Raw genomic sequence first — 16,504 nt, 5'->3', positions numbered from 1 at the left:
CCTATTTTTCTAACTTAATTGAGGAAAATAAGAACAATCCGTAATTCCTTTTTGATACTGTCGCAAAGCTAACTAAAAAGCAGCATTCCCCAAGAGAGGATGACTTTCACTTTAGCAGTGATAAATTCATGAACTTCTTTGAGGAAAAAATTATGATTATTAGAAAGCAAATTACAGTCTCCTCTTTAAATCTGCATATTCCTTCAAAGCTCAGTTGTCCTGAGTCTGCACAACTCTGCCTGGACCTAGGATCAAGAGAGACGCTCAAGTGTTTTAGTACTATATCTCTTGACACAATGATGAAAATAATCATGGCCTCTAAACCTTCAAGCTGCATACTGGACCCTATTCCAACTAAACTACTGAAAGAGCTACAAACAATGTATACGAAATGCTTCAGTCTGGTTTTAGACCCCATCATAGCACTGAGACGACACTTGTGAAGGTGGTAAATTACATTTTAATGGCATCAGACCGAGGCTCTGCATCTGTCCTCGTGCTCCTAGACCTTAGTGCTGCTTTTGATACCATCGATCACCACATTCTTTTGGAGAGATTGGAAACCCAAATTGGTCTACACGGACAAGTTCTGGCCTGGTTTAGATCTTATCTGTCGGAAAGATATCAGTTTGTCTCTGTGAATGGTTTGTCCTCTGACAAATCAACTGTAAATTTCGGTGTTCCTCAAGGTTCCGTTTTAGGACCACTATTGTTTTCACTATATATTTTACCTCTTGGGGATGTTATTCGAAAACATAATGTTAACTTTCACTGCTATGCAGATGACACACAGCTGTACATTTCAATGAAACATGGTGAAGCCCCAAAATTGCCCTTGCTAGAAGCATGTGTTTCAGACATAAGGAAGTGGATGGCTGCAAACTTTCTACTTTTAAACTCGGACAAAACAGAGATGCTTGTTCTAGGTCCCAAGAAACAAAGAGATCTTCTGTTGAATCTGACAATTAATCTTAATGGTTGTACAGTCGTCTCAAATAAAACTGTGAAGGACCTCGGCGTTACTCTGGACCCTGATCTCTCTTTTGAAGAACATATCAATACCATTTCAAGGACAGCTTTTTTACATCTACGTAACATTGCAAAAATCAGAATCTTTCTGTCCAAAAATGATGCAGAAAAATTAATCCATGCTTTTGTCACTTCTAGGTTAGACTACTGCAATGCTCTACTTTCCGGCTACCCGGATCAATCACTAAATAAACTTCAGTTAGTGCTAAATACGGCTGCTAGAATCCTGACTAGAACCAAAAAATTTGATCATATTACTCCAGTGCTAGCCTCCCTACACTGGCTTCCTGTCAAAGCAAGGGCTGATTTCAAGCATTTACTGCTAACCTACAAAGCATTACATGGGCTTGCTCCTACCTATCTCTCTGATTTGGTCCTGCCGTACATACCTACACGTACGCTACGGTCACAAGACGCAGGCCTCCTAATTGTCCCTAGAATTTCTAAGCATTTTTATGGAACGGTCTGCCTACCCATGTCAGAGACGCAAACTCGGTCTCAACCTTTAAGTCTTTACTGAAGACTCATCTCTTCAGTGGGTCATATGATTGAGTGTAGTCTTGCCCAGGAGTGGGAAGGTGAACGGAAAGGCTCTGGAGCAACGAACCACCCTTGCTGTCTCTACCTGGCCGGTTCCCCTCTTTCCACTGGGATTCTCTGCCTCTAACCCTATTACAGGGGCTGAGTCACTGGCTTACTGGGGCTCTCTCATGCCGTCCCTGGAAGGGGTGCGTCACCTGAGTGGGTTGATTCACTGATGTGGTCATCCTGTCTGGGTTGGCGCCCCCCCTTGGGTTGTGCCATGGCGGAGATCTTTGCGGGCTATACTCAGCTTTGTCTCAGGATGGTAAGTTGGTGGTTGAAGATATCCCTCTAGTGGTGGGGGGGCTGTGCTTTGGCAAAGTGGGTGGGGTTATATCCTTCCTGTTTGGCCCTGTCCGGGGGTGTCCTCGGATGGGGCCACAGTGTCTCCTGACCCCTCCTGTCTCAGCCTCCAGTATTTATGCTGCCGTAGTTAATGTGTCGGGGGGCTGGGGTCAGTTTGTTATATCTGGAGTACTTCTCCTGTCCAATTCGGTGTCCTGTGTGAATCTAAGTGTGCGTTCTCTAATTCTCTCCTTCTCTCTCTCGGAGGACCTGAGCCCTAGGACCATGCCCCAGGACTACCTGACATGATGACTCCTTGCTGTCCCCAGTCCACCTGGCTGTGCTGCTGCTCCAGTTTCAACTGATCTGCCTTATTATTATTCGACCATGCTGGTCATTTATGAACATTTGAACATCTTGGCCATGTTCTGTTATAATCTCCACCCGGCACAGCCGGAAGAGGACTGGCCACCCCACATATGCTCTCTCTAATTCTCTTTCTTTCTCTCTCTCGGAGGACCTGAGCCCTAGGACCATACTCCAGGACTACCGGACATGATGACTCCCTGCTGTCCCCAGTCCACCTGGCCGTGCTGCTGCTCCAGTTTCAACTGTTCTGCCTTATTATTATTCGACCATGCTGGTCATTTATGAACATTTGAACATCTTGGCCATGTTCTGTTATAATCTCTACCCGGCACAGCCAGAAGAGGACTGGCCACCCCACATAGCCTGGTTCCTCTCTAGGTTTCTTCCTAGGTTTTGGCCATTCTAGGGAGTTTTTCCTAACCACCGTGCTTCTACACCTGCATTGCTTGCTGTTTGGGGTTTAGGCTGGGTTTCTGTACAGCACTTTGAGATATCAGCTGATTTACGAAGGGCTATATAAATAAATTTGATTTGATTTGATTTGATTTGGACAGAGCTCAAATTTTTGTTTAAAGAATAATGTGAAGATATTGTACAATCCATGTGCGCAAAGTTCTTAGAGACGTAACCAGAAAGACTCACAGCTGTAATCTCTACCAGAGATAATTCTAACATGTTTTGACTGTATTTCATTTTCAATATATTAGCAAAAAATTACAAAAAAAACATGTTTTCACATTATCATTATTGGGTATTGTGTGTAGATGGGTAAGATTTAAAACAAATGTAATATGTTTTGGAATAAATCAAGGAATATCAATACTTTCTGAAGGCACTGTATATGGTTATCAATATTGGTTATTTAATTAGATTTTTAAGCCTTGAGACATGGATTGTGTATGTGTCATTCAGAGACTGAATGGGCAAGACATAAGATTTAATTCCTGTGAACAGGGTATGGTAATAGGTGCCAGGTGCACTGGTTTGAGTGTGTCAAGAACTGCAATGGTGCTGGGTTTTTCACACTCAACAGTTTCCTGTGTGTATCAAGAATGGTTTACCACCCAAAGGACATCCAGCCAACTTGACACAACTGTTGGAAGCATTGGAGTCAACATGGGCCAGCATTCCTGTGGAAGGCTTTCGGCACTTTGTAGAGTCCATGCCCTGACGAATTGAGGCTGTTCTGAGGGCAAAAAGGGGTGCAACTCAATATTAGGAAGGTGTTCCTAATGTCACTCAGTGTATGTCCATTTCTGGGGTTTGTATGTTTGTACGTGTGAGCCAATGAGTCTGTAAAATGTCTGCAATAGTCTCTCTCTCTCTGTGTGTGTGTGTGTGTGTGTGTGTGTGTGTGTGTGTGTGTGTGTGTGTGGCGCCTTGAAGGAAGAGATAAGCACGTGCACATCCTTTGGAAAGACTCTGTTGCAGGCCTGTCAATCAAAGCACCAGTTAGGCACCACAGAAGAGAGTGAAAACAAATAGCTGGACTGTTGCTGTTGGCCATATCGCTATTTGAAAAGCTGATGAAAGGAGAATTGGAGCTTGACTACATCTATGTCCTGACGTGCGGGACACAGATAGCAATAGAGACATAAACACAGCTCAAAGCCTAGCAAACAACGCAAGGGTAATTTATGGGTCCCTGCTTAACCCTTCCATGGGAAGGGTTAAGGTTAAAGGCTAGAGCTGGCCCTGCCAAAACAAGTGACCAATGGGCATCTGTACTATATCAAGGTGATAAGTATGATAGACATTCTCAGTATAAAGTTTCCCAATATGTTAACATAATCAACCTGTTTTTATATTAATAGATGACAAGATTGGGCTCAATTCCATTTCAGCTCAGTCAATTCAGGAAGACTGCAAAGAGTAGGACTCTAGAAGTATTATTGTAGTAATTGAGTTATGAAGCTTATTGTAGCCCGATTTTCTTAGTTACATTTTTGTTTACTATGATTTTAATGTAAAGGGGAGGGAACAAGTTCATTAAATAACCAAAACAATTGTGTGTAAAAAACTAAATTAAAAGCACACAAAAATACACTCTGAACTTTTCACAATTTAGACACTGTTTCACACAAATGACCTAAGAGACACTTTGAGATTGGGGATATTTGCCTCTTGACAACAAATAGTTATTCTTATTACTCTTTAAAAATATAGAATAAAAACAATACTTGCTCTTTTGTCTTGCCATATTAGATGATATCCACTGACGCAAATGCACAACATATTCTCAAACCTTCTCTCCATAGGCTACATGCGTCCTCATATTCTTCACATAATCCGATTTTCTTCAAAAATTAGAAATTAGTCTAGGAATTATATATTGTAAAGAAAAAAGATATGACTGTACATTTTAAACGTGTACATTAGAAACAAAATATCTCCTCTTGAGATGCTCTCAGAAGTTGGGACAGCAAAACGCAATAGCATGCGCTCTCATCCATGCGCGCGCTGTTCTGAAGACAAACGCATGTGTCACCCGTTTCGTTTGGTATCGAAACAAAGAGGAAACCTAGCTAGCATATCTGGTTCCTTGGAAGTTGTAGGAAAGTATGTTTTGGGTTTAAAATTAGTTGTGGGAACGAACCCATACGTTTCCTCACTCTTAAAACAGGTTTTTCAAACGTTCTGAGAAGAGAAGTGAAAATTTCACCTCTTCCAGGAAGTTTATTTTTTTAGGTTGCAGGGAGTTTCTGAGAATGTTTTCCTGGGAGGTTTTATTAACGCTCTGAGAACTGAAATGATAGATTTGGATTTTTTAAAATAACATCCTTAAAACTTTCACTGAGTGTGTCAAGACTTTCAGTAACACTGCTAGCTTATTTTTGGTTAACTTAAAAAAAACTCCAAACACTGATAGGACAGATATAAATTAATTTCCTTAGAGCATTTTGTTGATGCTGAAAACCAAATATATTTGTTTTTAGATAACATTCTTAGAACATTCTCTAAACGTTACTAACGTTATCTTAACGTTCTCGGAACAATGAGCACATGACTAAGTAGAACCAATGGAAACCTGTAGGAAACATTATGCTTAAGTACTGAAATTCCCACAGAATGTTGTTTCTTAAGGTTCTCTGAACTATTTGAGAACATTCCCAATGTCGAACCAATGGGAGAACATTCCTAAAACATTACCACCATTTAAATGACATTTAACCATGTTTGAACTTTTAGGAAACGTTCTGTTAAAGTAATAAAAAAAGTTGTTTTTTTTGTCAAGTTCCTTAAATGTGCTGAGAATTTTCCAAAGCCAATCAACTGTCCTGCACCATTCCCAGAAAGTTGTATGTAAATTAACTATATGACAAACACACTCACCAAGCTTTAAGAAACATGTGGTTCTCAGAACTTTATGTGATTGCTGGGGAGAGACACCTTCAATGAGCCAATCAACAGGCAGGTAGCCTAGTGGTTAGAGGTTAGACTTGCAACGGAAAGGTGGTGTTGTTCTGCCCCTGAACAAGGCAGTTAACCCACTAGGCCGGCATTGAAAATAAGAATTTGTTCTTAATTGACTTGCCTAGTTAAATAAAGGTAAAATAAATTTAAAAGGTGTTAAAGAAATTGAAAACAGAGTTGAGGTAGCTCAGATGTGTGTTTGTTATATTAAAGTGACCAGGATCAGTTTCAATGATGAGGAGATTACATTGACATGTTCAGGTTAATCATGGCTGAAAAGCATAGAGCCCCACAGTGGGGGTGACATAATACCCATAAAACCTAGCGGTCAAACAGGGAAATGGTTCCAATTGTTTTTCCACCATTAATTTTTCCCCATAGGGGATTTGAAAAAGTACTTAACATAGGGACTGTATTTCGTGTAGGATTATCCTGCCGTGACATTTTGATAACCATGTAAATCTCTCTCAGACAATGTGACTTTTAACAATATATTCACCTGTATTTACCCCCCCCCCAAAAAAAATGAAATGCTAATCAGCTAATTCTACCATAGACAGTGATTCAAAAGGCACTCGCACATCTGAGCTATATCTTTGCTGCAGGTGCATGGTAACAATTGAATAACATGAAAGAGAAAGACTAAAATAATTGTCAACTTGTGTACCAAGATGACTGCAATCTTGTTACAAGAGTGTTGACAGCAACCTTACAGGTAGCAACATTTATTACAAACCATTTCCTTGCAAGGCAGATGAGGAAAGAAGTGTAGGGTCAAGCCCACACAAACGACCCGTGTGGGTATGTGAATATAGGATGTGGTGCCTGTGGCATTAGAACTAGTGCTTTAATCTGCATTGGAGCAAAGCAAACATTCTACTTTGTAGTCTCAGAGAGAAGTATTCAAGTGGCCAAGAACTCAATTCTAGCTTACATTTTTTTTTATAAATACAAATAAGCCTGTAAGGCATGTAACTTTCAGTGTGACAGTTTATTAGCAATGGGGAATTAAAAAACGGAATCAATAATAGATTACAGATGTCTAAAAAAAGAACAATAAGAAAATATGATTTAAGTTATTCAGTGAATTCAACTGCAGTCATTTGTATTGCATCAAGATACAAGCTTCAACACAAACACACACAAAAGTGAATAAAAAAAGCATCATTACATTTTCTTTGAATATGCTTTTCACCTCATTCAAAAAACAAAATACTTTTTAAATTTCGTAATAAGTTAAAACGGCCAAGTAGTGTTAACTTTACATTGAGGACAACTGTTAAGTCAACCCAGTTTGTATTTGGGAATGCTTTTAACTCAATGGTCCTCTGACACGAGTAGTTGGAGGCTCAACCATGGTCAAATGAGCCCAGGGACCTTAAAGGGATTCTCTGGTACTTTTTAGCCAGTAGTTCTAAAAGTAGCACCCACGAGCCAAAAGTGGTCCCCGAAAATTGCTTACTACATCACGTCGGCAGATTGTGCACCACGTCATTTCTCTCGTTCTCGCTCTGCTGTGTGATTCTTGCTAGCTGTCATTTAAAATGGCAAGGGCCTGAATCTCATTGGCTGGAACCTGAACTGCTTGGGTGCTGGCCCACATGGGATGACAGCACAGCGTTTAGAAATCAGTCACTTTCAAACAACGGATTTCGTGGTTAATTGAGGTAAGAGAGTAATTCAGCTCATAGATTATGTATGAACTACACTGACACATCCAGCCCAAAGCGGCAGGTTAAAAAAACAACTTATTAGTCACAAAAGTACCAGAGCATGTCTTTAAATCATTGACTAAACAGAGTGGAGCTATAAAAGGAGAGAAGGAAATAAGAATACATTGGCATCCTGCCTACTGTTAGCTAGGACGGACTGGCAACTCTTTACTTTGAGAAGTGTTCCCATACAGTACATAACAAGCTCTAGGTATGCTCAGTCTACTTTAGATCCAATTCATATTACAGCGAGACATCAGAGACCTTTATAATGTAGCCCAATTCTCTTATTTATGAACGAGTACATTTCATCGGATAACATATTACAAGGTCCAAACCAGGAACTGTAGAAACCAAAACACCAACTTAACCAAAACATGACAAGTGTCCTAACAAAATCATGACCATAGTGTTCCGTGTAAGTAGTTACACCGCTCCGCAATTCACCACGAGTACATAGGGGTGTGAGACAAAATGGAACAGATCAATTGTCTGGTAACTTGGGGGGGTAAAACATCACCCTACCTCAGAATCACTCTGTGATGAGACAGATATAACTTTTTTTTGTTGAGAAACAGTGGCAACCAGGGAAAGTGTTGGGGAAAGATTGTGACATGAAGTGGTTCCTGTAAGATGTACAGGCAGGGTGCGTGTTACACCAACTTACCCTATAACTGGAAGGTTTACATTACACCGAGTGTACAAAACATTAAGAACAACTGCTCTTTCCATAACATAGACTGATCAGGTGGATCCAGGGGAAAGCTATGATCCCTTATTGATGTCACCTGTTAAATCCACTTCAATCAGTGTAGAGGAAGGGGAGACGGGTTAAAAGATTTTTAAGCCTCGACACAATTAAGACATGGATTGTGTGTGTGCCATTCAGAGGGTGAATGGGCAAGAACAGGGTATGGTAGTAGGTGCCAGGCACACTGTACTGTTTTGTGTCAAGAACTGCAACACTGCTGGATTTTTCATGCTCAACAGTTTCCCGTGTATATAACTTGACACAACTGTGGGCTCCATTGTGGGAAGCATTGTAACATGGAAGAGTCCATGCCCCGACAAATTGAGGCTATTCCGAGGGAAGGTGTTCGTAATGTTTTATACACTGTCTATTAGCCTTGATTCCTGGCAATGACTAGTACCATTTAAATGACTGTAGCTCATCTTAGCTGTGGAAACCTTATCAGATGCCTTTATGAGCAACAACAACATGTTATGAAATATTCACATGGTATCTCAGTATAAGGAGAATATTCCAATGTACCAAAACACAGCTCATAAGTTCTCATACATACTTATTTAACTACTTCAAAGCAAATAACGATTGTAAGCTTTTCCCATGTGTGGGAACATTCATCGCTAATATGATTTCCTGTGCTGGAGGAAGGGGCTTTACTGTGTGTAGTACACCCAATGGCTTTGAAACGTTGTGGTTTTTATGGCATTGATGAAGGTTTAAACGCATTCCATTTAAGTAAGAGCCTCACACCCCGTTGTGCTTTGAAACCAGGGAGGATTTGCTGAACAGTAAGTGGTGGTTTTACCTTAATGCCCAAACTGTTAGCTTATCAAGTCAGCTCCCTGTGTTGTTCAGCTCATTTATGAATGGGTGTGCTACAGGGACCTCACTGTAAAACCAGAGACTGGCCGTGGTGGCCAACCATCACGCTTACCGAGTTTGGACACAACGGACTGAGAAATAATAAATGGACTAAAAGACGTCAATGTGATTGAACTCTGACTTCGGGTCCTTTAAAAAGCACTATAAGTCCTGTGTATTATTAATATTCCTAATGGGTCAATGCTCATTGTCATAATTGGCAAAAACAAGAGACAACCATGGCATTGATTCGTATGAAGTTATCATCACTTTGGAATAAATATCCCAGCAAAGCATTGGGCTAAAACAGCCTAGTTGGAACACCCATAATTAGGCTGGACCCTCTGTCAGTCAGGTAAATCACTCTTACCCTTTACATTTACATTTACCCTCAAGTCATTGAGCTTAGTGACCAAATGGACAAAGCCAAAGGCATTTTAAAAAGGCAATCCTGTTCTTAGCAGTATTCCAAATCCAAAACCATACACACATTCTTTCAGCTAGCTAAACATGAACTACAGTGTAACGTTGGAGGTAATGATGGTGTAGGCTACTGCAGCACAGAGTTCACATAGGACTGGGGTCAAGAGGCCAGAAGACTTGAGTATACAGGAAGTCACTGACCCAGGGAAAGTTGAAGGACAGTTCAACACATTGTCTAATACCCATGGCCTCAGTCTATCCACAGCCTAGTCTGAAGAATTCAATCAAACTGAGAAGCCACATGAGCATCCCAAGCCAAGGGTTTGTAGAAAATTGCAGTGTAAACATGGAATATATTGGCTGAATTAGGTAAGCTATGCAGCATAACATAGAACTCAGGGTCCCAGATGTCTTCGCAGGTAGCATTGGCTGATGTTGCTCTAAGGTTGTCCAGTGTTGCGTTGACATCCCTGGCTGGATGTGTGTGTGGGCGATGTGTTCAGGCTTGAAGATGGGTCACGTCTCAAAGTACTTGTAGATGGCAGTGACATAGGTCATCACACTCTGCCAGTCAGGCCTCTCTGTGTGCACCATCTCTCCAATGTCCTGAGAGAGAAAGAAAAACAAAAGAGAGACATGTTAGATGTATTGCAGTACAAAATGCACATCACACTGCATACTTTCTTTCGCTGCAAATTGTGTGTTTAGAATACTGTCAGTGAGAGACCGTGAGGAATAAAGTTCTGACCTAGGAGTAACACATCACCATACCTTCCACCAGAGAAAGGTTGCGAGGTGTTACTGCATCTTCTTAAAGGAGAATTGTGTCATTCCAAACTTCATCCGCAATGTTATATTCCATATGTGCGACTCGAGCCTGTTCTATTCTCCATGCTAGAATGGACGGAGATGTATCGCTCAAGTCAAAACAAAATGGAATATAATGTTGTGGATAATGTTTGGAATGACAATTTGGTGTACACCATCTAATCACCCGAATCACTATACTGAGAGCTTTTCTGTTTCTGAAAGGAGGTATATTGGTGGTTTTTGGATTATTTGTTCATGTTTATTCAGAGCCCCTGTACTGAATCACGGGTTAGGTTAAGTTTCTCAAAAATGTGCCGGGATCCTTCTGTAACATGCCATTTACATCACAAATATAGATTTGGTTGTAAAAAAAGTTAAGTTATAATTTAATATCTAACGGGTTGTAAAATTGACAAGAGGCAAGACGCAGATGGGAGGAAGGGATATGGGAACATGTCTCTCACCCCTCCAGCCATATAAAGCATCTTGGTCATTTCATTCTATACTTTTGAGTGCTAGTCAAATATCAGTTCATTTTAGCTTGGGCACCAACCAATGAGGACTTGATCCCGACACTTTCAGCGGCCTGGAAAGCCAGTGTGAAATTTCGCTTCTGAAGGAAAAGGGAGAAAATACATTTGATGAAGGAACTACATGTATATAATTTCCATACTAAGAACCTTCTGGTCAGTGGACTGAGGGGGTTCATCTCACCTTGTCCTGGCTGGAGAGCTCCAGGTAGGGAATGTGGGCAGGCAGGTAGGTGTGGAGAACAGCACAGAAGGCCAGCCCGTCGTTCCAGCTGCTGCTGAAGTTGGTGATATCAATGTTCTGGAGAGAGGAGAGAAAGAGCATAACACTAAAGGCCATCTAATAGCAGCCCTAGCAGTGTTTCCTCTACAGAATGTGTAGCAGTTGGAGAAGAGCTTGTTTTGCTGATTTCCAACTCCAGAAATGTGTCAAAATCATTTTACCAATATGTTGTTAGACATTTTGGACCATGGCATGAATATAGCCTATGCACAGTCCATATTATAAGGTATGCTATTAGCAAAAAGCATTGTCACCTGTAGCCCAACTGATGCAGCATAGTGGCTATAAATAAATACGCTGAAGCATTGGGTTGCCCACCTGCATTTACCCTATTGGGCTAATCATTAGGTAGATCCCAAATATGATATTTTAACTAGTTAGCATCAAATTGATACATTTTTTCCCAAAACAGTGAATATGCACAGAATTCCAAACATTAGGAACACTTTCCTAATATTGAGTTACCCCTTCATGTCACCATTTTCCCCTCTAACACTTTCCCTGGTTGCCACTACTCTTGCTCAACTCAAAATATGCATCGGTCTCACCACAATTTCCAAAGAAAAGATTGGAGGTAGGGTGACATTTTACCCCCCAAGTTACCCTATAATTGACCTGTTACATTTAGCCTCATTCTCCCCTTCACACTCATGGCGAATTGCGGAGCGGTGTAACATGCTTAACCATGATGCTGCTAAATTGTGAAGTTTGAGCATATTTAAAAGTGGGATTCCTCTTTCTAACGATGGCCATTAAAACGTCTTCTGTCCCGTGATGGGACTAAGAATAGATGTTTATTGACTGCAGGTCAGAAAGCATGTTTCCTTCCCTATGACACTCGCAACTTGAATACACCTTGAGGAATATGTATCTTGCGTAGAACACACAACAACAAGCCGGCTAGGAAATAGACAAACTATTCTACTAGGGGTTGTCTGTTTTTTTATTCATGATGTTTTACGTCGGATGCAGTCAGTGTCCCAAATGTTGATTGAGACATCCAGAAATGTAACAGATTTTGACTAACACTAATGTCATTGGTAAAGTAATAAAGAGGGTGAAATATTTGTCATTGGTAAAGTAATAAAGAGGGTGAAATATTTGGGGTAGATGTTCCTAAAACAGATTATTTATATGTATAATAAAGAATAAAAAGGCTTATTCATTCACAATTTTTGTTTTATCATACCATCATACTTGTTTATGTATTATTATACTCTTATTGAGTACTAGATCGTATGGGCTGGAAAGTGTTTTTCTCCAATATAAATAAACAATTCCCGCTGAAAGCCAAAGGTCATAGCTTTCTAGCGGAAAACACTACTACATTAATAAAATATTGCCCTCTTTCTAGATGAATAAAAGCATAGTGAAACAGTGCGGCTGACAGCTCAACTATATTATAGGATTTAGCCACGGCGCAGCGCCACAAAAGATTGCAGAGGAAACACTGAGCCCGAGGCCATTCTTATGTTTCACCATGTCATCCCCAACAGCTGTCAACAGTAGATGATGCAAACTGTGGTTTTTCAAAGGAAGTGTAAGAACGTACTAGTTTTAGCACACTAGTGTTTCTTCACACTGACTTGCACTCAAGTGAGAGATGATCAAAGAGTCCATTGTATGAGCTTCACTACTTTATCACTATGTGTTTGCTTAGTGGACAAGTTTATCTCCATCGACTTGCATCCCACGGCTCCCCTCTCTAACCCACGTAATATACAACGGGAAGCTATTTAGGGCCTACTGTGTGTGTGTGTGTGTGTGTGTCTGGGCCTTTATAGCCCTGTTGTTATGACCAGGTACGGTATGTAGGGGGGATTCATGTTCGGTTGGCTTAACCTTTTTAATGTGCCACACGGATGGATGCCCTTCAATTGGGATGCACACACACACCTCACGTGTGTCCAAACACTATGTGTGTGTGTCTCTCTAGAAAGTGCTGTGGAAAGAGACTTATTCTTGTCCCATGACTATAAATGGCTTTGTAGTCAGCCCACTACAGTGTATTTGGAAAGTATTCAGACCCCTTGACTTACTCTGCTTTGTGTTACGTTACAGCCTTATTCTAAAATGGATTAAATAAAACAAATCCTCATTGATCTACACACAATACCCCATAATGACAATGCAAAAACAGGTTTAGAAATAATTTGAAAATTTACTACAAATAAAAACAAGAAATACATAAATATTCAGACCCCTTACTATGATACTCGAAATTGAGCTCAGGTGCATCCTGTTTCCATTGATTCTGTGCCAGAAATAGAAAGGAGTTCTATTTTAGCCCTTGGCAACGCAGACGCTCATTGACGCGTGCGAGCAGTGTGGGTGCAATAATTGAATAACATAGATTTCTAAATATATTTTGCAACGCTCGCGTGTGGTCAGCATATTAGACTCTGAATACTTTCTGAATGCACTGTAAGAATGTTAGATGACAGCTTCCTCTACCAGAGACGATGGAAACTCAGTAACCCCATCCCAACCTTCTCACCCCCTAGGGCACTATATAGGGAATAGGATGCCATTTGGGACGCAGTCCCTGTCAAACTCTCTACTAAGGGTCACAGGGGACCTGTGTCAATTATCAGAGAAGCCGAGAGTCAGGGGACATGGGCAGAAGGAAATGGTCCAGACACTAGGGCGCCAGTACACAAGGAACACTGCAGTGTGGAGCAGGGAAGAGGGGAGAGTGCCTGGGAGCTCCTCCAAGAGGTGTCATTGCTCTCTGTGGGACCCCAATTCACTGTCTCTCCAGGATCACAGCACCTGTGTCATTGGTATTAACCAGGACTACGCATGCAGCGGGCAAAGAAACTCTGGCTCACCATAGTTAGTGACTACACGGGTTATTAAAGTGCATCTTTTCCTCAGAACCTTTTTCCACAAAGAAACTCTGGCTCACCATAGTTAGTGACTACATGGGTTATTAAAGTGCATCTTTTCCTCAGAACCTTTTTCCACAAAGAAACTCTGGCTCACCATAGTTAGTGACTACATGGGTTATTAAAGCGCATCTTTTCCTCAGAACCTTTTTCCACAAAGAAACTCTGGCTCACCATAGTTAGTGACTACACGGGTTATTAAAGTGCATCTTTTCCTCAGAACCTTTTTCCACAAAGAAACTCTGGCTCACCATAGTTAGTGACTACATGGGTTATTAAAGTGCATCTTTTCCTCAGAACCTTTTTCCACAAAGAAACTCTGGCTCACCATAGTTAGTGACTACATGGGTTATTAAAGTGCATCTTTTCCTCAGAACCTTTTTCCACAATGAAACTTTTGAGAAAGGACTGTTAAAATGCAAACAAACGTAGCAACAAGGAACACATACATATGTGCTCGGTTGAAGGTAAGTATTCTCTCTGCATCCCCTTGCTTTACCAGTGTTGGCAGAAAAATATATGAACCACCGATGGATAGAGCTGGAGAATAAAAGCAACAGGACGAGCTCAGCAGAGAACATTAAGGTACAATCTGTGGGAAAACAGGGCTGAGCTACAGTAGGAGAGGCATGGCTGGTTGCAGTGTTTACAGTGAGCATGGCTCCTCGCAGCACCAGAGCACAGGTAATGAACACATTAACTACAGTACTCCTGAAAACAATGACAAAAAGGGGTAAGAGACAGAGACAGAGAGAGAGACAGAGAACATTTACGACTTGGAGAGGAGACAGGGGACTGCCCCTGCCAGAAACCAACAGAAAAGACAAAAAAGTAGAGAGGCTATTTAACATAGTATTAAACGCCTTGTCTTTCTATTTCCCAAACTGAACGGCTAAGAACGCTTGTGCTACAACAGAGACTATAATCCTCTATTTTTTTTTTACCCTACACAGTTCCCCACAATGCCCATCTGTGCCAACGTGCCCTTGCCCATACCGTCAGAGTTTCAGCGAGAGGAGAGGTCAAGTTGGCAGAGGAGAGGCCGGGACTAGGGCGAAGTCTGGCACACTTCCTGGAGAGGGCAAAGCCTAACTGCTACCATGGTAACTACACAGGGCATCCTTAATGCTGCCTGGTGGGTAAACATCTTAAAAGCCTGGAAGGAGAAGGAAGGGGAACTGATTGGAAACGAACAGGAAGGAAACACAGCGTTTACCATCTGTGTTTGCAGCTATTCCATATAGAGCATAAGGCGTTGCTGATCAAAACAGTAACGGTAATGATCTGATATTCTTTCCTGCATCCAAACCTGTTGAGAAACCAAACATTGTCCAATGGGATGAAGTAAGTAAGTCGCCTAAGTTGGTGTGTGCATGCACCTGTGTGTCTTACCGCCAGCCTGTACCCTCCACCCTTTTCCCACCCTGTTGGTTATTACCAGGTATCCTTCAGTCTTCTTCTGGCACCACTTCAGCAGGGCGTTCCTCTTGGACCCCCCGTACTCCCTGGCCAGTGCAGACAGGGTGTCTTTTCTCTCCTCCCTATGGACACACGGAAGGACATGAAAGAACACATGAACAGAAAGAATAAAGCAGACACATAGGGGCGGTTTTACAGACACATATTTAGCCTGATCTTGGACTAAAAAGGATTGGCAAAGGAGATTCTCCATTAAGCTTGCTTTTCAGTCCAGCACTAGGCTATATCTGTGTCTGACAAACTGCCTCAGTGCACCTTTCAGAAGAGGAAAATCTACAACACATCAGCGTGGCATTGAAAACCTCAAAAAATACAATGCGTTTTTTTTTTGTTCATCCCCTACATTCACCGACTAGCAAGTCAAGCTGTGGACAAAATAATCCTTCCATAATTCAGCGCAAACAGGCTCTAACCAGGATAGAAAAAGGGCGTGGGAAGCTCCGGTGTACAACTGAGCAAGAGGACAAATACATTAGTGTCTATCCTGGAGTCGCCTCTTCACTGTTGACATTGAGACTAGTGTTTTGCGGGTACTATTTAATGAAGCTGCCAGTTGAGGACTTATGAGGTGTCTGTTTCTCAAACGAGACACTAATGTACTTGTCCTCTTGTTCAGTTGTGCACTGGGCCTCCCACTCTTTCTATTCTGGTTAGAGCCAGTTTGTGCTGTTCTGGGAAGGGAGTAGTACACAGCGTTGTACCAGATCTTCAGTTTCTTGGCAATTTCTCGCATGCAATAGCTTTCATTTCTCAGAACAAGAACACACTGACGAGTTTCAGAATAAATTTTTGTTTCTGGACATTTTGAGCCTGTAATCGAACCCACAAATGCTGATGCTCCAGATACCCAACAAGTCTATAAAGGCCAGTTATATTGCTTCTTTAATCAGGACAACAGTTTTCAGCTGTGCTAACTAATTGCAAAATTATTTTCTAATGATCAATTAGCCTTTTAAAATTATAAACTTGGATTAGCCAACAACGTGCCATTGGAACACAGGACTGATGGTAGATGAATGGGCCTCTGTTCGCCGATGTAGATATCAGCCGTTTCCAGCTGCAATAGTCAGGGGGCACTATTGAAGCTAGGG

At 41.4% G+C, this 16,504-nt stretch overlaps 1 protein-coding gene across 2 annotated transcripts in view; it reads right to left on the bottom strand.

Annotated features, from left to right (window-relative positions):
• Positions 1–6,657: 6,657 nt before the first annotated feature.
• Positions 6,658–16,504, bottom strand: part of LOC135518024 (cytospin-A-like) — a 46,186-nt gene continuing 36,339 nt past the window's right edge. For both annotated transcript variants that reach the window (XM_064942847.1, XM_064942848.1), the window contains exons 12-15: positions 15,373–15,475; positions 10,948–11,064; positions 10,787–10,846; positions 6,658–10,029 (exon numbers count right to left, since the gene is read on the bottom strand). In XM_064942847.1, the coding sequence (XP_064798919.1) occupies positions 9,940–10,029; positions 10,787–10,846; positions 10,948–11,064; positions 15,373–15,475 (370 nt within the window). In that variant the 3' untranslated portion in view covers positions 6,658–9,939. The remainder of the gene's footprint in view (positions 10,030–10,786; positions 10,847–10,947; positions 11,065–15,372; positions 15,476–16,504) is intronic.

This window comes from Oncorhynchus masou, chromosome 28, assembly GCF_036934945.1.
Source record: "Oncorhynchus masou masou isolate Uvic2021 chromosome 28, UVic_Omas_1.1, whole genome shotgun sequence".
NCBI lineage: Eukaryota > Metazoa > Chordata > Actinopteri > Salmoniformes > Salmonidae > Oncorhynchus > Oncorhynchus masou.
The sequence above is the reverse complement of the archived record's forward strand: the minus strand, read 5'-3'. Positions and strand labels throughout refer to the sequence as shown.